General features: G+C 56.3%; 1 protein-coding gene across 2 annotated transcripts in view; it reads right to left on the bottom strand.

Moving 5' to 3' along the window:
• CPNE5 (copine 5) overlaps nucleotides 1-26,791 on the bottom strand; it is a gene marked incomplete at its 3' end in the record, with an annotated part of 83,966 nt that overhangs the window by 35,829 nt on the left and 21,346 nt on the right. The window contains exons 2-7 of one of the 2 annotated variants that reach the window (XM_079780998.1): nucleotides 12,588-12,691; nucleotides 12,068-12,107; nucleotides 11,752-11,828; nucleotides 10,008-10,067; nucleotides 7,967-8,017; nucleotides 7,619-7,682 (exon numbers count right to left, since the gene is read on the bottom strand). In XM_079780998.1, coding sequence (XP_079637124.1) covers nucleotides 7,619-7,682; nucleotides 7,967-8,017; nucleotides 10,008-10,067; nucleotides 11,752-11,828; nucleotides 12,068-12,107; nucleotides 12,588-12,691 — 396 coding nt within the window. Of the gene's footprint in view, nucleotides 1-7,618; nucleotides 7,683-7,966; nucleotides 8,018-10,007; nucleotides 10,068-11,747; nucleotides 11,829-12,067; nucleotides 12,108-12,587; nucleotides 12,692-26,791 lie in introns of those variants that run through there. The other variant, XM_079780997.1, reaches the window with a different exon arrangement.

Raw genomic sequence — 26,791 nt, 5'->3', positions numbered from 1 at the left:
GTCTTGATGTTCCCCTCTGACCAGTGGAGCCCTAAAGCCCCTGGGAGCCTGTGGAGAATAAAGGAGAGGGCACATGCCAAGTGCAAGAGCACCGTGCCCAGCAGAGAGCACCTACAGGAATAGGAGCCAGCCCCCGAGTGCCACTTTCCACCGGGCTGAGCCACAGGAAGCCGCCACGTTCCACTGTCATTCACCTGGAATGGCCACGTGGTACAGCTCTACCTCTTATGTGCGGGCACTACCTTTACATCTATTAGCCCATTCCATCCTCTCAACAACCCCACGAGGTGGGTATAGTTATTATTCCCATTTCTTTTCTTTTTTCTTTTTTAATCCTTACCCAAGGATATGTTTCCATTGGTTTTTAGAGAGAGTGGAAGAGAGAGGGAAAGACAGAGAGAAATACCAACGTGAGAGAAACACATCAATTGGTTGCCTCCTGCACGCGCCCCGACCAGGGCCTGGCCTGGGGAGGAGCCTGCAACCGAGGTGTGTGCCCTTGACCAGAATCGAACCTGGGATCCTTAGGTCTGAAGGCCGATGCCCTATCCACTGAGCCAAACCCACTAGGACGATTCCCATTGCAAAGGTGGGGAAACTGAGGCAGGAAGCCACACGGAGAGGGAGAAGAGAAGCTGGGATTGGAACAAGACAGTCTGGCTCCAGAGATTAATAACAGATTCCAGACGATGGGCCCGATTCACCAAGATACATTTAATTATGTTCTGTAGCCTCAGTTTGAGAAGTCAGAGAAGTGTGAAATCCATTTTAGAAAGGCCTCCTCCGTGCAGACTAGTTAAAATTAAAAAAAAAAAAAAAGACTGGCTCTGAGACTCAGCTAACTGGAAAAATCCACAGTGAGCCGCACCTCATCATTTCCCGCTGACGGCAAATCCGAGCGGCGTTGCCGGGGGCTTGTTTTGTAGCCCAGCCTGGTCTGCCCGCCCTAACCCAATCTCGGCCCGGAACAGTGGTCACATTCGCCAAAAGCCCACTATGCCCATCTGTATTGTTGCGCTATTGTCAACTCCATGGGGATACGGCAGCTCTCCGAGATTTCTAGGCTGGAACCAAGGCAAGCTTCCCCCTAACGAGTGTGCACCCACAGGGAGTCCTCGAGGCTAGCACCCGGTTCGTTGTCTGGGGACTGTGCTCTAACTTATGTCAACGGTCATATGAACAAGGCCTCAACTGCTCCCCTTATGAGGGTGAGTGAACGGATCGACCCTCGATATATGTGTGAGCCCGGGAGGAGGCTGGCAAGGGGCCGTAAGGAGGCCTGGGCGGCAGGGTTAGGAGCAGGAAGCCTGGCTGAGGACCACAGTGCCTGCACGAGCCTTGCCCTCGCCCTCACCCTGGCCCTGGCCCTGGCCCTGGCCCTGGCCCTGGCCCTGCGGGAGGGGCTCTCAGCACAGGAAATGCTGCTCCCAAAGCAGAAGCCTCCTTGCAGTCGACTGTGGAGAAGATAAAGCAGCTCCTGCAATACATAATTTCCTGCAATTTCTGCCTTTTCACCCTATCTTTTTAAAAACCATATTAAGTTCTTCTTAAACAGCAGGATTGCCTCAATTTGCATCTTTCTGCATGTTAATGAAGCTGCTGGAGAGAGCAGAGCAAACAGCCTTTCTCTCCTGGGTGGCCTGGCCTACTCTAGCAGTTAGCCCTCCCTGAGCCCCAAGAGGGCTGTGGAGGGCAGAGGTCAGCACGTGGGCCGAAGGCTGGGAGGGGGAGAACAGCAGGCTGCTCTGGCCCGGGCTTGCTGGCAGCCCCTGGGGCCGGAACAGGAATGAGGCCAGAGCAAAATTTAACTTAGGTCCCAAAATCTCAGTCATCTAAGCAAGATTTTAATGTGATAGATTAAACAGTAAAATTCAATGCAGAAACCGATGATAAATAAAATATCAAACATGTAAATAAAGCCATTTTACAAGTGAAGAAACCAAGGCACAGAAAGCTCAAGCAACTTGCCCAGCATCACACAGCTGGTGAGCAATGACATTCTGTCTGGGTCCGGAGCCCAGGTTCCTAACCATTTGGCCCTCTGCTCACACGCTACCCCGAGAAGCACTTCTGAATAGATGGCAGACCATGATGACATCTGTCTTCTCTTTAGAATTTGATGGGTTTCCCTAAAATCAGTTCATTGTCTTTTTTAGTCAGAAGAAAAGAAGACATCATTAAAAAACGATACCTGAGCGAACATTAGCCACCACTCTGAAATTCGGGACTCCCGCAGGAGGAAGTACAACCCGGACCTGGGGCTGATTTGGGAGGGCTGCTGCGTTCCCAGAGGGCCCCAGACCCCCAACCTGCCAGGGTAAGGCTGCAGAAGCAGGACAGCAGGTGCAGGGCCATCAGCGAAGACCCCATAGACCAGTCATTTGAACACAAACGGTGGGTGACGTTGGTCAAGGAGCCTGGCCTGTCTTACGCATCGACTGTAATAACCACACTGAGGTCAGGCTGGCTTCTCTCCGCCATCTCAACGACCGACTTTTCAAACAATTCAATCCGTTGTGCATCTGTTGATTAGATCATCCAGAGGCTGAAAACCTAGATTGACCATCTTCCTCCCCACTCATTGAGCTGTGTGTCTGGGACACGGACTGAAATCCATCCATTAAAGTTCAAGAGAGAAAAGATTCGGCTGTGAGGATGTTCGCTGCAGTATTAATTATATTGTTGCCCATAAGAGAATAGTCAGTGAATTATGACCCATCCGTAGAGTAGAGGGATAATATGCAGCTAGCAAATGCACGTTCTCCAAGAATATCTAATGACAGGGGACAATCTGGACACCACATTCTACTGACAAATCAAAGAAAACTGGATTCTACATTCTACTAATTATAAGGGAAAAGCCATATACGTGAACACCCAGAAGAAGCCTGGAGGCAATCGTCAAATGTCAGCCCTGATTATCTCTGGGTGATTTTCTCTTCTTTGTATCTTCCAACTTGTCCATATGAACATGGTATTTTTTTAGCTTCAGGGAAAATGTGTTTGTTTGGTTTGGTTTTCTTTCTTTCTTTTTAACTAGAGAAATGATTTCTAAGACAAAAAAAAAATCACAAACGAACTTTTAAAAGGGTGATGGTTGAATGCTGGTCACTCACCGTGCAGAACACAAAGCTGTGCTAGCACAGCCCACACGTTCCCTAAACATCAACCTGCAGACTCCCGAGGCTCAGGAAACCTGCCCCACGACCCTGACTTCCTCTTCCTCTTTCTTCTCGTCCTCCTCCCTTCCTCCCAGGCTCTTCCCACCAGGAGGCACTGGCTCCCTGAGGGCTGTCCTGAGAACAATGAGAGTTCTGACTTTTTCAGGATCCAGGGCTGCTAGGCTCCCCTGCGGCAGGTCCCGCACGATCTCCCACCTACACCCTGGCCTCTCTGACAGGGTCTCTCCCTGCCCCAGGGTCTTAGCACAGGCTGTTATTTTTGCCTGGACCCACCCACCCATCTTCCCCCAGGTGGCTGCGAGGGCTCCTTCCCGCTCCTGTATGTACTATGTCGGCATTACATAGTACTGTCTGTGAACTTTCCTTCAGAATCGTACAGAGTGCTATAAACGACTGTGATAAAAAGAGGCCAGGGGCCTGGCAGGGTTGAGGACTGCTGTACTGTGATGGCTGGTTGGCATTTCTGTCTCTCACGCTAAATTGGAAACTCTGGGAGGGCGAGGACGGAGCCCGGCACATCTGCTGAAATGGAATGAATGAGGACATGAGCGGGTCTGAGAGGTGAGTCACGCTTGCCCGTGTGTGCGGGGACCTGACTGGGAGGCAGCGAGGACACGCTCACTGGCCTGGAACTAAGATCCGGGTGCCCCGCAGGCCTACGGGGAGCTCGGGGTCCCGGAAGGTGAGAGCGAGGAGCAGCCCGCTCCCTGGGCCGCAGCACCCCTGCCTCTCTGCAGAGGCCCACCACTCGCCAGGCTGCTAAAGGCTAGTGACCCCACAAAGCCCGTAGCTGTTCATGGACCGTGGAGGCCCATGGCTTCACTGTGGGGGAGGGGAAGACTCCCTGAGGATTCTGGGTAGAATCCTGCGATCTTAGGCAGGCCACTTCAACCTCTGTGTCTGTAAACTGGGGTCAGCACCCCTGTCCAGCCTGTGGGGGAATCAAATAGGCGGTAAACGGAGAGCCCTGGTCTTCTTGTGAGGACGATGCAATCTTGGTCCGTTTCACGGGATAATACCGGCTTTACTGCTGAGCGTAATTAAACGGTGATTCAGGAGCTTAAGCTCATCATTGTCAACACCAAGTATCACTATTTTGAAAATCAAATGCTGATTGTTGGAACTGCCTTGGTATTTTGATTCTAGATGAGCAAGGCTTTTCTGCAACCTACCGAAGCGTGCTGGTAAGCATGCTGGTCACCCCGGAGTCCACTCTAATCCTTTGCGGGCCCCGGCCGCCCACGCATCCCTGGGAGAAGGAGGGTTTGTCTGCCTCGGCAGAATGTATTCACTGGAGCAGGAAGCTCTGCTCTGGTGGGAACCCATCTCTCCACTCCACCCTCTTCCTTTGATCCTCCCACGGAATCGGGAGCTGGAACAGCGGAGGCAAAGCCGCTCAGATGTAATTATTTTAATTCAGCCAGATGCTGGGAATTAGTCTCTTTTCCTCGCAAGTATTCTAGGGAAAGACAGAACTCAGCCAAAGATGACCCAAAGAAAGGAGCTGACGGTTCCAGGGAGGGGGGCCCCTGTGCTGGAACAGCTTAAATCCAGCAAGCCGCTGCCATCCCTGGATGCAGCGGGAGGGGGAGGGGTGGAGGGGGGTGTCTAACAGGTATTTCATTCAGACTGTTCACCAATCCCAGAAAACTAGACCAAATAACAGCACCCAGCATTTTCTAGAGCTTTAGAATTTCTTTAGAAAGCACTTTCGCTTTTATGACCTTACTGAATTATAAACTAGGCAGGACGTCACTGGCTGAGCTAGAAGCTTGGGGGCAAACTGAGGGGAGGCCGCAAGGAATCCAGTCTTTCCCAGGCACCCTGTAGAAGCCAGGCAGGCACAGTCCATCTCTAACCTCCCAGCAGCCCTCTGAGCCCCGGCATACAGGTGGGAAACTGAGGCTCAGGGAGCTTAACCAGAAGCTATCCTCCGTGTCAGCTGGGTTCCTCCCACACACAGGTGTGGTCTCATCCTCACCTGCTGCTGTGCTTCCTGCTCATTCAGTCACAGGTTGTCATAGGTCATTGTGAGCACCTACTGTGCGCCCAGCCCTCTGCTGGTGGAGACATGGGGGAGGTTGAGGCCTCTGTCAAGCTCCTCCAGACCCACTGAGGGACGCAGACCAGTAGAGAGACCAGAGCCGGCAGTGGCATGTGAGTAGATGTGGTTCTTACTATAGTGCCCTGCTATCCATTGTACCTCATTCTCCAACTGGAAGCAGTTGGGGACCCCACAGCCTAGAGGTTAAAGACCCGGCTCTAGAACTGGACTGCCTGCGTTCAGTCTACTCAGTGGCCGTGTGACCTTGGGCAGGCCACAAGTTCTCTGCAAAATGAGGACCATAATACATCAGACATTATAATATGCTAGAGGCCCGGTGCATGAAAATTCATGCACTGGAGGGGGGGTCCCTCAGCCCGGCCTGCCCCCTCACAGTCCGGGAGCCCTCAGGGGTGGGAGGTGATCAGGGGAAGGTGACGCCTCATCACACCTCTGCTGCTGCCACTGCTGGCAGCGCAAGCCTCGACCAACCCTGGTTACCTGAGCCTCAGGCAGCCCTGGGCAGCTGGGCAGCTGCCATCTGAAGCTTGCCTGCACCTCAGGCCAGCCCTGGGTGGCTGGGGGGCTGAGGGGACTGGGGGACTCTGGAGGCAGGCGGGCTCGGCCTTGCCACACACCTGCCACCCTGGGGGGGCTGAAGGGACTGGGCACTGCCATCTTGTGGCTGTGGGCACCGCCATCTTTGGGGGCAGGGCAGTCAATTAGCATATCCCCTGCTTATTGGCTGTGGGTACCACCATCTTTGTGATGGTGTGAGGGTCAATTAGCATATTCCTTCTTTATTAGATAGGCTCATACTACACATTACATTACATATTATAACACATCAGATAAACAAGTAGATACATGTAACGATTTAGCACAGTGTGTGGTTCAGAATAATCACTCAATTAATGTTGGCTAACAATTTACACCTCCATACCAGGAGTTCTCAAAGTATGGACCAGGACATTCCCCCACCCCCCACCCCGGGAAGGGGGTCCATGAGGCAGAAACTATGTTCATAATAATGCTGATAAGACGTGGAATTTTCTAGAAGTCACCCGACGGTGGTGTCACAACACCTGACTGCAGAGCAGTCTCGCATCGAGCGGACTAAAGAGATGTGCAGAAATTAAAACAAGGCCACTCTTCTCACTAGATGACTTTTGTTTTGGAAATACAGTTATTTTTCAAACAAGATGTTATTTATGTTAACCAGTAGCGGGGTAAACTATTGCTATTCTTAAATACATGAATTCATAATTTAAATTTTTTCTAATCTTAAATAAATATTGGGAGCCAACAGACACAGTAGTTGCACCCACTTTGCACGGAGGTCAGGGAACTTGTCTCTCCGCATCCTTCCAGGCCCCTAACCTGAGCTGGACCTGCCCACGGGGGGCTGGCTCCCCAGGTTACCCCAGGCTCGGTCTTGTGCTCACGCTCTTGCTGCCTCCACCTTTCCTCCTGGGACCCAAGTTCCTACCCGGGGCTCCTAATGACCCTACAGGCATGCCAGCCGGGGTGGTTTGGGGCAGTGAGCCCGGGTTTTAGAGTCAGGCTGACCTGGATATGAACCCTGACTCTACCACTTCTCGTCCTTCATGGGGTGACTTAGCCTTTCTGAGCCTCCATTTCCCCACCCATAGAATGGGAACAGCAGCAGTATCTAAAACGAGGAGTGTTCAGGAGCAGAGGTGACTTCTGTAAAATACCCATCACTTGGCAAATAAGTACAGTTTTATCATTGTCATCAGCCATCGGGTCCGATCCCCGGGGGCTGTGTCCACCACTGCTTCTCACAGCCGCACAGAACAAAACCAAGGCTGCCCGGGACTGAGACTCTGCTTCCCAGCACACACACACACACACACGTACACATGCACGCACACCCACACACAGGTACACGTGCATGCACACCCCCCCACACGCACGCACTCTCACACATACACCCCTACCACACGCCCTCGCTCTCTCATCCCATGCAGGGTGTCCCTGCTCTAGAGCTGAAAGTGAAAAAGGACCATAAATGCCAAGCGCCCAGGCTCCGGCTGAAAGGCCCCCCTGCTGCAGGGTTGGCGCCAAGGCAGTGCTGGCTCAGGACAGCGAGTGGTGCCATGATGGGGAGCAGGGGGAGGCCCGGCGGGAGCCAGGGGGCAGGGCTCTGCTGCTGACGGCCTGTGAGGTAAACAAGGAAAGGCGTTCGCCTTCCAGCTTCGCCTTCCAGCTCGGTGTTAGGGAATTCTGGGAGACGTACGACTGAGGAGCCCTGTCTTCCTGTTTCCTCCCAGGACCACGGGGTCCCGGGGCCACAGGAGGCCAGCCTCCCCCCCATACCCCCCACCCCACCCCCCACCAGGGCCTGCCCTGCAGTCCCCCTGCCACTCACCCGACAGTTGCTGAGCTCCTCGGCGGACAGGATGATGGTGCCGCATTTCTTCCCTGGGACACCGCTGGGAGAGGAGAAGGTGAAAGGATGGAGAGCCAGACACAGACAGAAACCAAAGCCTGAACACGCCCTGAACCGCCCTCCTCATCCTCCCACCGCCCCCCCCCCCAGCAGATCTGCCAGAGCCCCCCACCCCCCAGAAGACAGAGTCTCTGAAACACGGTGCAGGGTGGCCCGGGGCACTGCTTCCCGGGCCAGGCCCAGGCCGGGCGCTGCCGCCGCCGCTCCCACCAGGAAAGGCAGCGTCTGCACCGCAAGTCCTAGGATCAGAGGAGCATCCCGACTCACCCGGAGGCTTCCAGGCCAGGGGTTCTCAAACTTTCCATCCAGAGACCACTTCTGTGGGCAAAAGACCTTGTGGGCAGCCATCCCGCCCTCCACACAGCTGACCCCGGAACCCCAGAACGTTCCGGCTCTGAGCCGCTCTGATTCATCTCCGGAGAGCAGCAGCAGGGAGTGACGCCGAAGGGCTGGCCTACCCTCAGGGGAGCGTGCCCAGCCTTCCTCCCATGACCACCTCCCCTGGACCAACCTGGCTGGGGTCTCCCTCCCAGAGAGATCCCAGCCAACCACGAAGCTCCTCGGGGAGGTCGGCCCACCCAGGGAATCTCGTCCAGGAGAGCAAGTTCCCAGGGAACTTGACCAGCACCGCCTCCTCGTATTCAGGAGGGACCCCTCCCACCAGCACCAGTCGATCCCACTCCAACGTTTGGGACTAACAGGGGTCCCAGTGTGGCCAGGGGCCCTTGGGAGGTAGAAGAAAATGTCACATTGCCCAGCAGCTGCATGACTTTGGGCTCATGACTGTACCTCTCTGAGCCTCAGTTTGCTTACCCGTAAAACGGGTATGATTATAGCATCTGTTTTACTAGCGAATATGCACACACAGGCCTGGCACAGAGAAGGACCTGAAGAAGCATCATTTCCCTCCCTGCCCCTCCTTCCTTTACATCCGTGGTTCTCAAAGTGTGTTCCACAGTCAGCATGCTGGTGGCCCCACACTTCAGACCAGCCTCAGGGCCACCAGCATGCTGACTGTGGAACACACTTTGAGAACCACGGATGGAGCTCTTCCTCGCACCAATTCTCGGAGGGAGGGGCCTTCACACAGAGGAGGCAGGGGAGGCAGGGGAGTGGGTCTGATCAGCCGGCCTAGATCTCTCTGTATCAGGGGAGCAGGGGCCACTCTGGAGGTCCCCCTGCCACAAGCAGGTGGCAGTGCCTGCCAGCTTGTCCCCTTAGACAGGGTGGCTGATCTGGGTGCCCCCCTGTCTGGCCCTTCCTGGTAGTAGAGAGATGATTTGTGGACCAGGTGATAAAACCCTCACGCCCTCCTCACCCAGCGCCTCTCCATCTGTCCCTCTCTGCCTCTGAGCCCCTCTCCTATTTCCCATCTTCCCTTCCCCTCTCCAGCCTGCTCCACCTGCTCGGCCTTCCTTTCTGTCTCTCCCCGCCTCCCCCCTTCCCTCTGGTCTTTCTCACACACCCTCCCACCCTCCGTTTCTCTCTCTGACTCTGGCTCTCTTTCTAATTGCTGCTTCTCTGCTCCCATGTCAATCAGCATCCACACCCTCCTGGGCTGTGCGCCCCCTGGGTCCCCTGGAGGCCCCTCTCCCACATCCAGCTGGTCTGGTGGTCAGTCAGCTGCTGGGACCCCAGCCCCTGGGAGCCCTCCGCAGGCTCTGCTCACTCAGCCTGGTGCTCATCCTCCGGACGCACCTCCAGGCTGGACCCCAAGCCCAGCTCCCTCCCCTGCCCCCGTGGGGTCAGGACCCTCCCTCCTACCAGGAGAGGAGAGGGGAGGAGTGGGGAGGGTCTGCGTAAGGCCAGCCAAAAGCAGAGGCCAGAGCGGAGGCTGGAGGCTGGCCGCTGCAGCTGGTGAGCAAACGCAGACAGTGAGGATTCGCTGAAGTTACTGAGAGGAGCCTGAGATCCAGCAGTGGGAGCCGTGGAGGGGGAGGGGAGAGGGGAGGGGAGACGGGAGGCAGAGGGGGACAGAGGAGGGTGTGTGGTGAGAGGAAACCAGGCCAGAGAGAGGAAGGGAAGGGAGAGTGCCCAGTCCCTCTGACTCCTGTTAACAGCCCCTACATCTAGGCCCCATGCTGCTCACAGAAGTCCCGTGAGCCACTGGGGCTCCAGCCTGGATGGGGGCAGGGCCAGCTGCAGAGTGGCCCAACGTGCCTGAGTCCTTGAGGAGGGACGGGCCCCTCTGCCCCCCGCCAGGCTGAATGCACGGTGGCGGTGGCGGGAGTGGGACAAGGCCAGGACTCCCCTCTGGAGAGCTGGCGGGAGGTCTGAGGACTCCGGCCAGAGATGCCTGGGGACCTACCCGCTGGACACAGCCGGCATGGGTTTGCCCGTCCTGGAGTTCAGGCTGAACGCTGCTATCCTGTGCGGAGAGGAAGAGAGAGCGGGTCGTGAGCCAAGCTCCCTGTCCTGAGAGGCCAGAGCACTTGGCATCTGGATTCTTGGAGACAGGTTTCTGTCCTGGGTCAATCATCGAGGTAGGACCAAAAGGCACAGGTCTTCTTCCCAAACCTTGTTGTAAAGTCCTGGGTAACGCTACCTCAGGGGTTCTCAAAGTGGGGTTCCTGGCCGGCAGCATCAGCACCGCCTGGGAATGTGCTAGACATGCAGATGCTCAGGCCTCTGTGGCTCTGAAGCTCTGTGGGGGGGAGCCCGCAGTCTGTGTTTACCAAGCCCTCCAGGGGGTGCGAGGCCCCCGCAGCCTGAGAACCACTGGGCACCTCCCTGAGCCTAGGGCACAGGCTGCGGAGCGGGCAAGTGCTGAGGGACCCCATGGGGTCACAGAAGCAAAGCTGTCTGGCCCAGAACAGAGGCCTGGTGATCGGGAGCTGCCCACAGGCCGGGCCACGACAACCACTGCCCTTAGGCACCGGACCCTCCAGCGACACCAAGCATCTCACAGCCCCCACGGTTTAGATCTGCTGCCCCTGAAGGCACAGCTCCCAGCCCCCTCCTACCCAGGTCTCCCTCAGTCCCCCCACGGTGCGCCCTTCACCTGAGGTGGACCAGGTGACAGCGGATAGAAACCTGACACAAGTGACTCATGGGCTTTTGACCCAGGCTGTGGGGAGCTGAGGGGGGCAGACACACACTCACTCCTGGGTTCCCACATTCTATAAGCTTCAGAGCCCCCCTAACCTGCATTTGCTCCCTATTTTCAATATTTGATAGCTATTATCATTATTTTCTGTGAGCCCAGAGGAGGTGACCTTTTGGGGGACAGGGAGGCGTTTCTGGAGGCCCTGAAGTTACCACACAGTTACTGGGGCGTCAGAGACAAGGGCCTTGGAGAGAGACCCCCTGCACACACACACTCACAGGTTCTGCAATTACTGATCCTGTGAGGGGACCGCAGCCAGTGTGGACTTGGCAGAGGCAAGTTGGGGGCTGATGCCCCGCCCAGCCTGATCCCCCTTTCCTGCCCACCCTGCCCATGGCCTGGGTGCTTATACCAGTTTTCAGGCCTCTCTTGCCTGGGCTCTGCTCCTGGGGTTTCCTGAGAAATGGGGACAAGAGGGGTCACCCCCACCACCTGGCCACCCTCAGACTGCACCGTGGGAAGCCTTGGGACTCCATCCCAGAGCCTGCTCAGAATAATGGCTTCCCCCTGCAAGCACTTAAAACCCCTTAATGCAGGCCGTCGGGGCAGCGTGAGATGGGGAGGGCCTCACTGTGCCCAGCTCCGGCCCCCGCCAAGGGTGAACAATCCAAGGAGCGTGAGATGTGAGGAGAACCCTCCATTCAAACAAGCCCCAGCTCTCCCCTTCCGAGCTGTGTGGCCTTGGACAAGTTACTCCCCCTCTCTGGGCTTGGGTTTCTTCCCCTCTACAAGGGGACAGCACCTCAGGGCCATCCTAGCAATAAGGGGCTCTAACAACTAGCTGGGGTCCCTCCAAGGTAACTGGTTAAAAGCCCTGCAAGGGGCGGGTCCATGGGGTCTCTTACTCCTCGGCCCTCCTCGAAGCCCGCCCTCGGCAGGGCTGGGCAGGAAGTTGGCCCGTCACTGAAGAAGGAACCCAAACAGGCCCACTCTCCTCTACACTTACGTCAGGGGCTTCTCCAGGCGGCTCCCGGGGGACCCCACAATCTCTCCGAGGGTGCAGAAGGCCTGGCCCAGGAAATCCTGCACATCCGGGGTACAGAAAAGACCAGTGTCGCCCACTCTGCTCACAGCCATCCAGCAACCGCCCCCCCCCCCCGCCAACCCTCGCCCCCCCTCCCCAACCCCCGCCAGAAGTGCGATGGCTCTGAAACGACAGGGCCCGCACCAGACACACACTCTGTCACAGGGAAGCAGGGCTGGCTCAGACGTGGCATTTAAGAGACTTGCAGAATCGCTGGGCAGTGACAGGTGAGACTCACGTGTTTGGATAAGTCTGGGCTCTTCGAGTCAACGTCGTATCTGCAGAAAACACAGAGGTGGTGAAGGGGTCCTGCCCAACCCAGCCCCGGTCAGGACCCCTGCGCCCCAAACACGGGCTCTGATCCCAGGAAAGCTTGGACGGGGGAGAGGCCAATGGGGTCCTCCCTGTCACCTGGGGAGAAAGGGGCTGCCAGAGCTGGAGCTAGACTTGTCCCCAAGATCTCTCCTCACCCCCACCCCCTCCCGCCGCCAGGTCAGGTGGCTGCTCAGTGCCTCCCACTTAACTGAGAACAATGGGGGTGCTTTGTCCCCTCTCCCACCCCACCCCCCCCTTCCTCTCCCGATGAGGCTGGACTCCAGCTAATAGTCACTTTTATTCCAGGCCAACTCGGGTTTCCTCTAACACCGCTGTCCCCCTTCCCTGGAAAGGGGACCCCCTGCCCAACCATAGGTCCTGCGGCCCCACCTCCCATCACCCCTTCCTCCCCAGCTCCATCCTCAGCACCAGCTTGCACTTACAGGTCGAAACGGAGGTTCTGCTTCTCCTCGAAGAAGTAATCCACAATGAATTTGCGCACGAAGTCGGGGTTGAGAGTGTTGTCGATGACTTCGGTGCGTCCGAACTGCAAGAGGAGACGGGGCGTGGACCCGGGTCCAGGCTGGCAGCGCAGGGAGCCCTGGTTTGGAGCCTCAGACCTGGCCCCGTGCCTGCCCTGTGACCACCCTCCTTCCCTGACTGATTCCGGTTAGGTGTGCCCTCATTTGATGCCCCCATGTCAATGCAAGGGCAGAAACAGGGACGGTGGGGTGAGATCCCCCCTCCTGGCATCCACGCCCTTGCGTAATCCCTCCCCTTGAATGCGGGCTGGACCGCGTGGCTCACTTCTAATGAACAGACTAGAGTACAAGTCACTTCCAAGATGACGTTATAAAGGGCTGTGACTTCCATCTTGGGCAGCCTCTCTTCTCTCCAGCTGGCTCGCTGTGAGGAAGGCAGCTGCCGAGGTGTGAGCTGCCCTATGGAGAGGCCCATGTGATAAGGACAGCCAACCCACCCCTAAGAATCGGAATCCTACCGACAACCACCGACAACTGAGAAGTGGACCCTGCCCCAGCTGAACTTGTGATGACTGAGGCTCTGGCCAACACCCCCGACGATGGCCTGGTGAGGTAGAGGATCCCACAAAGCGGCCCCCAGACTCATGACCCTATTGTTTCAGTGGCTAACCCCTGGGCTGGTTTGTTACGCAGCGGTAGGTAACTAATACACGGACTTGACTTTCTTGGTAGCCCCTGCAGCATATACGCTAGAATTTTTCACACATTAGACACTCAATAATTGAATCCCCTTAAGCTCCCCCAAATGATGTAGGGAATTCACTCCCCATTTCTGGGCATCTGAATCACTTGGAGGGTTTGTGAAAATAAGATTCAGGCCTCACTCCCAGAGGTTCTGACTCAATAGGTTTAGGGTGATGCCTGAGAATCTGCATTTCTAAAAAACATGCAGGTGATGCTGCCACTGCTGGTGCAGGGACTGCCCTTTGAGAACCCCTGGGAGAGTGACACTGTGGTACACGGGGCCCTGAGCTCCCAGGAGTCTTCCAGGCCTGGGAGGAGGGCAGTGTGGGCTGAGCTCAGGCCATCAATTCCATCAAAGCTGCTCTCTTGCATCTGTTCAGTGCACTGGACATTTTTTGTGAGATTTTGTTTCAAAAAGGGACATGGATAAAGATAAAGCGCAGGAGCCCGTACTTTACCCCCCATGAGGGGAGGGCACTCTCCTGGGCCGTGGCCTTGGCCAGGACTCGCCATTTTCTTATCTTGACCACTGCCTCCTAGTTGGTCACCATGTGGGCCAGTGGCTGATGTGTGAAGACTCAGCTCCCGGAAGTCCTGCTCTCCAACGTCCACCCCTCCCCTCTGCTCCCATAATCTTCCTCACGTCCCTATCGCTGCACTTACCACACCCCCTGACAATAATCTACGGAGGCTCGTTCCACCCCTAGACTGAGCTGCTCAAGCCGCAGAAGGACCCAGGTTCTCCTCATCTCTGCAGCCCAAGGCCCAACGCTGCTCGACAGTCACAAGCTCACAGCTGAAGATGATTGCAGCACCAGGAACTGTGTTAAACGTGATGGAATCGTCCTGTGGTAGACTTTCCCCATGTTATTGATGAGAAAACAAAAGCACAGAAAAGCTAAGTCATTTGTCCAGGGTCACACAGCGCATGATCGTTGACTTCAAGGCGCAAACCCAGGCCTTCCGGCCATGCTAAGCCACGTTGCGCTGCAGGGGCAAGGGCAGCAGGAGCGCACTGCTCCGGCGGCTGGCACACAGTAGGCACTCAGGAATTGTTGAATGAAGTAGGCTGAGTGAGGAAATGGATGAGTGGGTTTGAGTCCTGACTTCCTCCTAAGCTAATTGTGGACTTGATCAGAGCCTTTGAAAGCCTGTTTCCTCAGCAGAAGATGGAGAATACTACTTGTCTTGCCTACTTCTTAAAGTTATCCAACCGATTCAGTCACCAATTGAATGAACAGTTGTGAAGCACTTGTTATGGCCCAGGCAGTGTGCTGGGTGCTGAGCTACAAACATAAACGGGACGTGAACCCTGTACTTAGGGGCTTCTCTCTCATTGGTGGGACAACCCATAGACAAAGACCGACAATACAGAGCTCTAACAGCTGCCTGCAGGGCCTATGGCAGGGTCCTCCCCTGTGGCTGCATGAGAACCGCTGGGGAAGTGGGAGATACGGAAACGTGCAGAAAAGCCTGGGTGCTCCTCTCCACACACTAGTCCAGATGTCCGGCTTCACAGAGGTCCGCACCTTCCATCATCTATGAGATACCTTACAGCTCTGCAAATGGTGGGAGGCGCAGAGTAATGCAACTGATTCTTGTCCGAAGAAAAACAAATAAATTTAGTAAGGTGGTATGCAATTGCTCATTTGATTATTGCCCTCTGGCTCCTGACCAGCGTTGCATCTATTTATAAATTCTTTTCAGCACTCCTGATTGGCCATAGATGTGTGTTATTTGAATTACAGTAAGTCCTCACTTCACGTCATTGATGGGTCCTGTGACTTTAAGAGAAATGATGTATAATGAAAGTAATTCTACCACAGGCTAATGGGTGTAAACAAGAGTTAGGTTCCCATGGCACCTCATCAAAATTATCACAAAATGACAGTGAAAAGGGACCCCGGTTGAGGACCTGCGGTATTTGAACCAGTTGTAACTCTTACTGGTTCCCTCATTAATTAACGAGTTAAATCGTTGCCATGTGTTCATTTTATATTTGTATGGGGTTAATGATTTTACTTTTTAAAAAAATGTATCCTTTAATAGGAGCTTTTTAAAAACACCCATCCTCAAGCCCCACCACAGACCGATTAAACCCAGATCTCCGTGGGTGGGGCCTGAATGACTGTTTTAAAGTTTCCTCGGTGGTTCTACTGTGCAGATGGAGCTGAGCACCAGTGCTGGAGGAAGGAAGAAAACGAACATTTACTGAGCCCCCACTGAAGCTCCATAGACAAGCAGGTCATTACCCTGTTAGATTTTCACAACAATCCTGTGAGTTTTTTATTGCCCATTGTACAAGTGAGGAGACGGAGACTCAGAGAGGTTTAGTGACTTGCCCAAGTCCACACAGGTAGGCAGAGCTGGGATCGAAACCCAGGTATGTCTAACTCCAAAGGCCATTATACAGGGGCAGGCAAAAGTAGGTTTACAGTTGCGAGTCCATGAAACAGTTTATTGTTGTATGACTATTTATTAACTAGAGGCCTGGTGCATGAAAATTCATGCACTGGATGGGGGGGTCCCTCAGCCTGGTCTGCCCCCTCTCACAGTCTGGGAGCCCTCAGGGGTGGGAGGCAACCCGGCGATCAGGGGAAGGTGATGCCCCATCACACCTCGGCTGCTGCCACTGCCGGCAGCGCAAGCCTTGGCCGGGTCTGGTTACCTGAGCCTCGGACGGCCCTGGGCGGCTGGGCAGTCGCCATATGAGGCTTGCCTGTGCCTCTGGCCGGCCCTGGGTGGCTGTGGGGCTGAGGGGCTGGGGGACTCCAGAGGCAGGTGTGCGGAGCGGCCGGGCCCACCTGGGGGCACGCCGGCCGCCCCGGTGGGGCTGAAGGGACTGGGCACTGCCATCTTGTGGCTATGGGTGCCACCATCTTTGAGGGCGTGACAGTCAATTAGCATATTCCCTCCTTATTGGCTGTGGGTGCCACCATCTTTGAGGGTGGGGCAGTCAATTAGCATATTCCCTCCTTATTGGCTGTGGGCGCCACCATCTTTCCGATGGTGTGAGGGTCAATTAGCATATTCCCCCTTTATTAGATAGGACTAGAGGTCTGGTGCACGAAATTCGTGCACAGGGGTGTGTGTCCCTCAGCCCAGCCTACACTCTCTCTAATCAGGACTGCTGGCTCCCAACTGCTCACCTGCCTGCCTTCCTGATTGCCCCTAACCACTCCCCTGCCAGACTGATTGATGCCTAACTGCTCCCCTGTCAGCCTGTTTGCCCCTAACTGCCCTCCCCTGCAGACCTGGTCATCCCTAACTGCCCTCCTCTGCAGGCCTGGTCACCCCTAACTGCCCTCCCCTGCAGGACTGGTCCCCCCCCCAAACTGCTCTCCCCTGCAGGCATGGGTTCCCCCAAACTGCCCTTCCCTGCAGGCCCAGTCGCCCCCAACTTCCCTCCTCTGCTGGCCTGGTCACCCCTAACTGCCCTCCCCTGCAGGCTTGATCACCTCCAACAGCCCTCCCTTGCAGGCCTGGTCCCTCCCAACTGCCCTCCCCTGTTGGCCATCTTGTGGCGGCCATCTTGTGTCCACATGGGGGCAGCCATCTTGTGTCCATATGGTGGCAGTCATCTTGTGTGTTGGAGTGATGGTCAATTTGCATATTACTCTTTTATTAGATAGGCTAGAGGCCTGGTGCACGGGTGGGAGCCAGCTGGTTTGCCCTGAAGGGTGGTGTCCCAGATCAGGGTGGGGGTTCCCTTGGGGTGTGGGGTGGCCTGGGCGAGGGGCCTGTGGTGGTTTGCAGGCCAGCCACGCCCCACAGTGACCCAAGCGGAGGCCCTTGTATCTGGGATTTATTCTATAATTGAAACTTTGTAGCCTTGAGCGGAGCCAAGCCTCCTGCTTGCTCCATGGCAGCAGCCATTTTTGTTGGGATTTATTTATCTTCTATAATTGAAACTTTGTAGCCTTGAGTGGAGGCCTGGGCTGGCCAGGGTGTGTGGAAAGCTTGGCTTCCTCCATTGCCAGGGAAACCCAAGCCTCCTGCTCGCTCCATGGCCGCAGCCATCTTGGTTGGGTTAATTTGCATACTCACTCCTGACTGGCTGGTGGGCATGGCTTGTGGGTGTAGCTGAGCGATGGTTAATTTGCATATTACTCTTTTATTAGATAGAATTATTGTATCATTTTCTATAGGAACAACTGTAAATCTACTTTTGCCCACCCCTGTATTTTTTTTATTTCATCTAACTGGCAGGAGTCTTCAAGCATTATAAAAATCAAATAAAGATGAGTTTTACTTCACAGGCATTTACAGAAGCCCCACTGTGTGCAAGGCAACCGGGAGAACTTCGAGTTGAATAAGACTGGGTTCCTGCCCCATCGCCTAAATTCAATCTAAATCTTATAATGTCTAACCCTTGTTCTAAGAGTTCCTGCATTTGCCTCTCCTGCGCTTTCTAATTCTTAATACCTCCTGTCTTCAGACAAAAGGAAAATTTCTCCTAATGGCAGAATCTTTGGTAAACACCCGGGTTCAAGAGAATCCTCAAACTGGGCCATTCCTCTCCCTCAGTGCATCGCCTCCTCCCTCAGACACCTGTAAACCCTCCCTCCCACCCCCCACCCCCAAGCAGGACTCTGGATAAACCCCAGTGCAGACGGAGCCCGCATTCTTTGTGCACCCATCTCCGCCAGCAGGGAAAACACCCATTAGGGAAGATGACAGCTGCTTTTAAAATGGCACTTGAAGCTGCAATAGAGGGGAATTCCCTAGAGATGGATCTGCTGCTGGAGAAGAAAATGGAGTTCCCCTGGAAACAGGACAGGGAGGGGGACTCCAAGGGCCCCGATATCTCCTGGGGCGGGAAAGGGGGCGGTGAGCCAGGCTGGGCAGTGATGAATTACCAGGGCTCGGGGGTAATTAACATGGGCCCAGGCACAGAGGCCTGTGCGAGCCACAGCCCAGGGACTTCCTAAGGATGGTTTACAGCTTTCATTACTTGAGCTCATAACAAAGGAAATACATGCGAAAACTTGGATTTTTAAAAATCCAGAAGCCACCAGGTCCCTGTCAGGCCCAATTTACACCCCTATTAATGCTGGTAGGAACACAACTGAACTGATGTTCAAAAGACTCAGTGTGGCTGCATGTCATCCTGCACAGGAGTGCTGAGTTTTCCGGCAGGAAGGGCCTTGGAGCAGAGGTGTTAGAGGGAGAAGCACACAAAGGCATGTGGTCTGTGTACATGGAGGGCAGGGTGGGTTAACCCCTCACACCTGTGCGCAGAGCCGAGCTCGCCCTGAACACTTCCGGCTCCTTGGAAACACCCGTCCCTCCTCCCGGTCCTTTCTGAGCCCCTCTGTCCACACTCCGGGGTCTGAGGATGTGAGGGGCCTCACACTGCTCACAGTCTGGGGGCACCAAACCCCGTAGCACAGGAACTCTCAGGTCAACAAAGCCGAAGAGAAACCCCAAATCTTTGTTTTACCAAGTGAGTCTGATGCAGAGGGCCCTAGGGTCTGTGTGTGTGATTGGGGAAGGGACTGTCAATCAAGGAGGTGTCGGGGCCTCCCTGACCTCGCGGGCTGGGGGGGCAGTCCCCCAGGGGGAGAAAGAAAGAAAATACAAATGAGAAAAGAGCCTGGAAATCCGGGCATTAGCGCTCTGAGAAGCTCACTTCTGTCCCCAGCAACGAAACCCAGTGGGAGCCCCTGATGTGCCACTGAAGACGCTCTGAGGGCTCCCGGAACTCCTGACTGAGCCCGGGGAGTAGCAGTTAAGCAGCATTAGTTACATGTCACCGGTCCAGCCAGACCCACACAGGGGAGGCAGACCGGAAACTTCTTTGAGAACTAAATTAAATGGCTCCCGGGAGCGCCGCCTCACACAGGTGTTGGGATTTATGGGGGCAGGAGGGCAGCTGTCCTTCCGAATTGCCCTGGGACAAGGGCCAGTGCAGGGCTGAGAGAGAGGACCCAGGCCAGGCAAGTGAGACAAGCCACCACAAGGAAACCGGACGTCTCCCAACATCCGCCTCAACGCCCGCCAATTCCCAGAGCCAGGGTGGTGCAGAGGGGTAGCCGGGCCAGGGCCCCAGGACCCCCACTGCCCACGGCCTGTTGCTTATTGTCTACGTGAGACAACGTGGAACTCCTGAGAGGCTGCATGTCCTCACCACAGAGCAAACCATCCCTGCTCCCGAGGGAGGGGGAAGGGAATGTGCTCGGACCCTGTGCCGCGCCTGCTGCATAGTAGGCCTCCAGTACCTGTAATAACCTGTAATAGCCGCCCTACTGTGTGCCAGCTGCCAAGTGTTTCCATATATTAACTCATTTAATCTTCATAACAATCTTATGAGGCTGTACTATTATTATTCCATTGTACAGGTAAATTAACGAAGATAAAACTCAGAGACACTGAGTGACTTGCCCAAGGTCACACAGCAAGTGAGTGGCAGGGAGAGATGTGAACCCAGGCAGGTTTCGCTCCCACTCAATGAGGAGCTGAGGTGGGCACCAACCAAGAAGAGGCTAATACTGTGCCTGAGGCTGGAACTATGCCCCAGCCAGTCTCATGCACAGTATGCGACTGCCCAGCGTCTGACCTTCGGTGCCTACGGTGCCTTCTGCCTTGTTGACTCTTCCTGTGGGGTCTGGGTGGTTCTACAGGTCAGGTGGCACAGGGGCGTGTCCCTGACCTGTACCTCGGCTCACACCATCCACCTCCAGCCCCTACACACACACACACACACACACACACACACACACACAGTCCTGGTCCCTCTGGTGATTTCCATAAACATTCATTGATTAACAAGTTGACCCTTCAGCCTAGAGATCTCAGAGCCGAAGGAACCAAATCCTCTCAACCAATGAGAAAACAGAGGCAGGAAACGGGGCCGGGGTTCTGACGGGGGTCACACTGCTAATTAGGAAAAGGCTGTGACAGAGCCGAGGTGGCAGCGGCGCCCTGCTCTCCCAGACGCCTGTCAACGCCGCCTCGGGTCCCTCCTTCCATCAAACCCTCCTCCTCCTGCTCCCGCGTTGTGTCGTGACTTCTCCTCTTTGAAACACTTCACTCATCCGTGGTCTCATTTAATCCCCACTGACCGGTGCACCGATACTATTGCTAACGCCCTCCCACCTTACAGACAAAGGAGCAGAGCTGCAGAGGGAGGACCTGCCAGCGGCCCCGGGGTGGGGGGGCGCCAGGCTGCCAGGAGTGACAGTCACCGGGTCCCCTGCTCAGTCCGGAGTGGTGGCTCTGCAAGCCTGAACGGTCCTAACGTGCCCTTTCTGTACGGGATGACGCTCTGCCTGTTTACAAATCCCAGCTGGGTGAAGCTCTGGAGACCTCCTCCCCTGCAAAGCGCCTGTGCAAGCGCCCGTGGCTGTGCCGGCCCAGCCGGTGGCGGCCGAGGACTGCTCTCCCCCGCACCCCTGCCACGCTTCCCGGCCCAGCGCCCTGTCGTATACTATTGACGGCTCCATCGCTGGGACGCTAAAGGCCCGGCCCAGCCCTTCATGAGTCATGATCATCGAGATTAAAGAGAGGCCAGAAAGCCACCAACTTAAACAGACATAGGAAGACGGAATGTGTTTGCTCTAGGAACAGGGCAGGTGGGTGCCCAGGGCGGGGAGGAGGAGGCCGAGGTCTGGGCACCTGGAAGGAGGGCCTGGGTCTCGGAGAGGGGCATAGAGGGCTGGCTTCCATGCCAGGGCCTGTGTGTTTCTGTGCCAGGGCTGCCACCATCTTGGGTCTAGAAAGTTCTCCCAGGATTCTGCAGCACCCCTTGTGGAGTGAGGGAAACCGGCGAGTGAGGAAGGGCTCGCCCGGAGTGGCACAGGGAGAGCGGGCTTGCTGGCCTGCGGCCTCCGGGTGAGGACAGGCAGCGGTGAGCGGGAGACCTGCCCAGCGCCGGCCCTGGACAGAGGAGGTTCCCTCTGCCCGACGCCAGCAGCAGCCTGTGAAAATGTACCAAGCTCATAATGAAAGACTTCCGCCTAAAAGCCTGTTCCTAATTAGCCTTTGTTCCGGATAATCTGTCAAATCTCAGCTCCTGGGGAAAGAACCCTTTTACCCACGAGCCTGGCTGCCACGCTGCTGACAAACGCCCTCCACCAGCCCGTCCCCTGGTGGCTGCACCGCTGAGCCCTGGGTCTGGCTGCAGATATGGGGGGAGGGCCCTCAGCAAGCCCCTCCCTAGAGGCACCCCTAAAATCTCTAGCTCCTAACAACGACCCCAGGATGTCTGAAATACCATCAGTGGTTCCTTCCTCCTGGGAAAGCACTGGTTTCTCACTCAGGGCTTCTTTTCTTTTCTTTTTCATCCTCACCCCAGGATATATTTTTATTAATTATAGATAGAGGATGGTAGGGAGAGGGAGAAGAGGAGGAGGAGAGGAGAGGGGGAGGGGGAGAGGAAGAGCAATGTGAGAAACATCTATCAGTTGCCTCCCATACATGCTCCTACTGAGGATGTTCCCCGAAACCTAGATACACACCCTGACCAGGAATCAAACCCACACCTTTTGGTGTAGGGGACCACGCTCCAAACAACTGAGCCATGGCCAGGGCTCGTTTGGGCTTCTTACAAGAAGAGCCATTGTTGAACATTGTCTGCTCCGGGCACTGCTCATGAAGGAGCTCATCTCCTCCCAGCAGATCCTAAACCTGCGCACCTGCCCCAAAGCCCCAGCTGGGAAGGCGGCAGCTGGATTTGGATCCAGTCACCTCGGCTTTGGAGCCCACACTCTCAGCAGCTCAGCCGCAACGATGAAGTGCCCTGGACGCTGACGCGAAAGAGTAAACAGATTGATCGGCCGCCGAGGGACCTGGCCTGGAACCTCAGGGTTACTAGGACAGCACGCTCCTTCCTCCAGATGGAGTCTCGGGCTCCTCTAATGCTTTACCCACAAGCAGCAAACGCCTCCGGCTGAACGGGGGGGGGGGGGGGGGGGGGGAGGGGGCAGCAGGAGTCACACACCCCCAGTTGGCCCTGAGGCACCACATCAAACTTGGAGCCAGAGAAGGCCACTCTGGAAGTGCAGGCCTGGGCGAGGGGAGGAGCCGGGAACCAGACCGCCTCACTCCCAGCTCTGCTGCTTTCCAGGCCGAGTCTCTGGGCAAAGGAAGCAAAGACCCCTTTGTGCCCCTGCTTCCCCTCCTAGGGTGTGGGGAGGCCCGGGGAGCCGGGGGTGCTGCCGATGTGGAGGCTGCACAGGGCGGTAGGAATGTCAGGGGACGGAGCCCCCCCGGCTTTGTCTGGTGGCAGTACATAGTTACAGTCCTTACCAGTACTGGGCACAGCCAGGCACTGTGCTGCTTCTGTCATTTAGGCCCCCCACGGCCCAATGAGCAGGCACTGGAGCCCCGTTTTACTGATGAAAACGAAGGCTCAGCCTGGCTGGTGTGGTTCAGTGGCTGAGCGTCAACCCGTGAATCAAGAGGTCATGGTTCGATTCCCAGTCAGGCCACATGCCCAGGTTGCAGGCTCGATCCCCAATGGGAGGCGTGCAGGAGGCGGCCAATCGATGTTTCTCTCTCATCAATGTTTCTATCATCCCTTTCTCTTCCTTTTCCTAAAATCAATAAAAACATATTTTTTCAAAAACAACAACAACAACCAAAACTAAGGCTCAGAGAGGTTAAGGAAAGGGGCAGAGTAAGGACCTGAAGGGGCACGGGACAGTGTGTCCTCACTGTGCCCCAGCGGGCTCTAAAGCCCCAGCATTCAGAACAGGTGCCCAGGACCCATGTGCTCCCTAAGCCGGGCCTTGACTTCTGGCTCCTGATGACGGGGAGTCAGCGCCCTGAAAATTCAGCTGCATGATGGGAGCCAAGACCCCTAAAGGCTGCCCACGGGAGCCACGGCTCAAGAGGGGCCATTGGGCAGGGGCAGACTCCTCCCCGCAGAAAGGGGGGAGTCCCAGAGCCGGCCGTGCTCTCCTCGGAGTGCGCCTGTCTCCTGCGTTGGGCTTTAGCACGAACAAGGGCCCAGTTTTTACCTTAACCATTTTGATAAAGGCCGATGTCACACGGCTGGGCCCAGGACCTGTGTTGTTCATCAGGGACCCTAAATTGGGCTCACGGCCTGGTGGGCAGAGGGTCATTTTGTTTCAAACTCGTGGCCATTGGACAAGCTGGATCCCCACTCCCTTGCCCACCCGGCTCTCATGCCAGGATCTCCTCCACGAGACCGCACTGTCTTTCTGCTTCTGCCCTCCCCCTGCAATCCACTCCGCACACAGCGGCGGAGGTTTCTTTCTGAGACACGCACTAGGCTGCACCACTCCCCTGCTCAAAACCCTCAAGTCGCTTCCCGTCACACTTCGAGCAGCATGTGAGCTCTGACCTGGCCCGTGACGCCCTCAGGATCCGCCCCTGCCAACCCCTGTGACCACCTCACCCACTGTCTTCACTCCTCACACCGCTCAACCTATACGGCCCTCCTGAGCTGACCTCCCACCTCCTGCCAGCGCTCTGGGCCACAGTCTCCCCTCTCACGGGCACACAGGGCATTCTCACCTCTGGGCTTTGCTCATGCCAGGCCCCATTCCTGCAATGCCCCTTCCTTCTCCCACCGTCCTCCAAGTGCCACCTCCTCCGGGGAGCCTCCCCCGCCCGCCTGGACCTCTCCCTGCTGGGAAGCACTGAGAATTCACCTCTGTCCCAGGGTGGCTCCTGACCTAGTTATGGTCTGAAACTGGGGGCTTCCTCGAGGATCTGTTCTAATACACTTACCAAGATGAAGAAAGTGAGGCTTTCAAATCCTTCTATGTCTGAGGGTGGTCTCCCCGCTCCCCGGACGGTCCTTGAGGGCGGGGAACTCCCTGCTTTACACCCTGGAGGGTAACAGTGTCTTATTCAAGTTACTTCTCTTCTCCTGGCCTCCATGCTCCTATCCATAGAATGGGTTACCTGAGATAAAACGTGTAAACTGCCTGGTGCATTGTCTGCGCCCAGGGCCCGTCAATGATACTATTAACAAGAGCTATCTTTATCAAGTACCTGGCTCCTCCAGCTGATCCTGTGTTATCTCCAATCCTTAGACAACCCAGCAGGTAGATACTGCTCATTGCCCACTTTACATGAGGCTCAGAGAGGATACGTGCCTAGTACACGGCAACACAGCTCTAAGTACCAAGGTCCTGACCCAACCTCTATAAGTCAGGTTTGTCTGACTCCCAAGAGCTGCCCAAAACACTACCACCCTCTGGCTAATGGGGAGAGAACCCCTGTTTCCCAGGCATGTGGCCTGGGCCAGTTTCTTCACCTGTCTGGGGCTGGGGATGACCTGTACCTGGCCACAGAGCTGCCATAAGGATTAGGGACGATGGGTAAGATGCCGGGCGCATGGCAGGCACAAGTAAAAGATGCCTGTTGTTACAGAGCAGATGTTGTGAACATCTTGGTTGACTCTGACTCTTAAACAATCGGAGTCACTGAGAGCAATGTCGGCTGCTGGGGGAGGGTGTCCGGGGCTCAGAGAGCTGGAGACCGCAGTCAGATGCAGGCTGGACGGCCTGGGGGCTTCCCTCTGCAGGAACTGAGCGACTGCCTGGACACAGTGGAGGGACAGGGCGAGGGAAGAGGCGGGGAAAGGCCAGGAGGCAGGCGGGAAAAGCCTCGAGCCAAATAGCTTGGGTCTTGTTTTATTGTTTCTATTATTTTAAATTATTTTTTAAATGAGTTTCGTCCATCCTAGGCACGGGAGTTACATTGGAAAGACGATAACTAGGAGGCCTCGCCTGAATACGTGACCTCATGGGCGCTGGAGAGCCCTGTTAACAGAGGGCAGTGAGCGATGGTTCTTCACAGCCAGCGGGAAGGGTGGAGAGACACGGGTGGTCAGAAGCGTGAACAAGCACTCAGCACTCGCACAGGGTGTGAGAACCTGCAGACACCGCGGCCTCACACCTTGGGAGTGTGTCTGGGCTGCTGACGCCCTGGGTCTCTCTCGCCCGAGGCTGTGGCAGCCTGATCCTCACGGACGGACGAGGGAGCATCGTCCCAGGCTGCCTCCAGCGAGCCGCTAGGCAAGGGGCAGGCGGGACCTCACTGAGCTTATGAGGACAGGCGTGTGACTGGGGGCCACTTGCTCAGATTGCATTAGAGTCTGACCTAACCATCAGACCATGTGAAATTGCCAACATTTTCAAACTGCGGGTCCGTGTGGTGGTTCCACCTGACCTGCCGGTGCATGGGGCAGAAGTCGGCCCGCTGTCGAGGTTGTGCGGGGCAGAGCTGCGCCTGTGCCACCTCTGACCGCGGCGGCTGCTGGTATCGGCCCTGAGGGCCCGACCACTGTGGGCAGCTTCATAACCGGTGGGAACCCCAGCCCTCCCTGAGCTGCGCGGCCTCGCACAAGTCGCTTCAACGTTCCCAGCCTCAGTTTCCGTCTGGGACCCGGGCCAGCCACCTCCCCTCAGGCCGCCGCATGGGCACGAGCCAGTAGAGCACGCAGCGTGGGGCCGAGCCGGGGGTTCCTTCCCGTGGCCTCTGTGAGGGCACCCCAGTGGGAAGGGTTCTGACACCAGGCGAGGGAGGTGACTCATCTCGAGGTGAAGCCCTGTGCTGTGTTCTGAGAGCCACTGGAGCCAGGGAAAGCCTTCTGGGCAGGAGGAACTAGAGGGGGAGAAGGGACGCTGCCTGCCCGGGTGCGGGGGTGACCTTCAGAGCCAGAGCAGGGAGCACGTGGGGCCTGGAGAGGGCAGGAGGCAGAAAGGCCACCACCCAGAGGGGCAGGTCCCCTGGGCAGGCTGACAGGACGCCCCACAGCTCACCAGCAGGGCACGGAGGCCCCGGAGAGGCAGGGGGTGGGATGCCGCACTATCGGCGGCCACCCCTCCTGGCAGCCAGGCGCCAAGGTGCGCGCTCTGTTGGGCAGGACAGCGGTGGCAGTGTCCCTGGGTCCAGCCGGTCCTGCCAGAGCCCTGATGAGAGTCCCTTCCCACACAGGGTCGGGCTACGTCCCTGCAGCCCCTCTTTTCCTCTGGGCTGGACAAGTGGGCGGCACAGGACCCACAGCCGGGGTTTTACAGGAAGCCTGCGTATTAGGAGTGCCGCCTGGCGCTCTGAGCTCTCCCGAGGGCAGGCGTGGTGTCGGTCACAGGACCTCGAGTGTGGCCACTTGCGCCGTGACGGAGCGCCCACGTGCTCCGGCTGGGCAACACCGCATTGCCACGGACACTTCCAGGCGTTGTCAAAGCATTCTCCGAACCCCGTTGTACAGGTGAGAACACTGAGACCCAGGTCACGGTGAGTGTCAGAGCTGGGAGGGGAATGGGTCTGGGACCTCACATTCACGGCTTCATCTGACAAGGCATCTGACGGTTATTCACGCTGTCCTTAGGGGCCAGGTGGAGAAAAGGGGATGGGTCGCAGGTTATGTAGATCCCAGTGGCTGAACAAAGGTCAATTAGAGAACTGAGGTCAATCCAGGGAGAGGCCTGAGGGAGGACCAC

Source organism: Cnephaeus nilssonii (genome assembly GCF_951640355.1).
Source record: "Cnephaeus nilssonii genome assembly, chromosome: 9".
Classification (NCBI taxonomy): domain Eukaryota; kingdom Metazoa; phylum Chordata; class Mammalia; order Chiroptera; family Vespertilionidae; genus Cnephaeus; species Cnephaeus nilssonii.
Note: the sequence above shows the minus strand (reverse complement) of the source record. Positions and strands in the feature narration are given on the sequence as shown.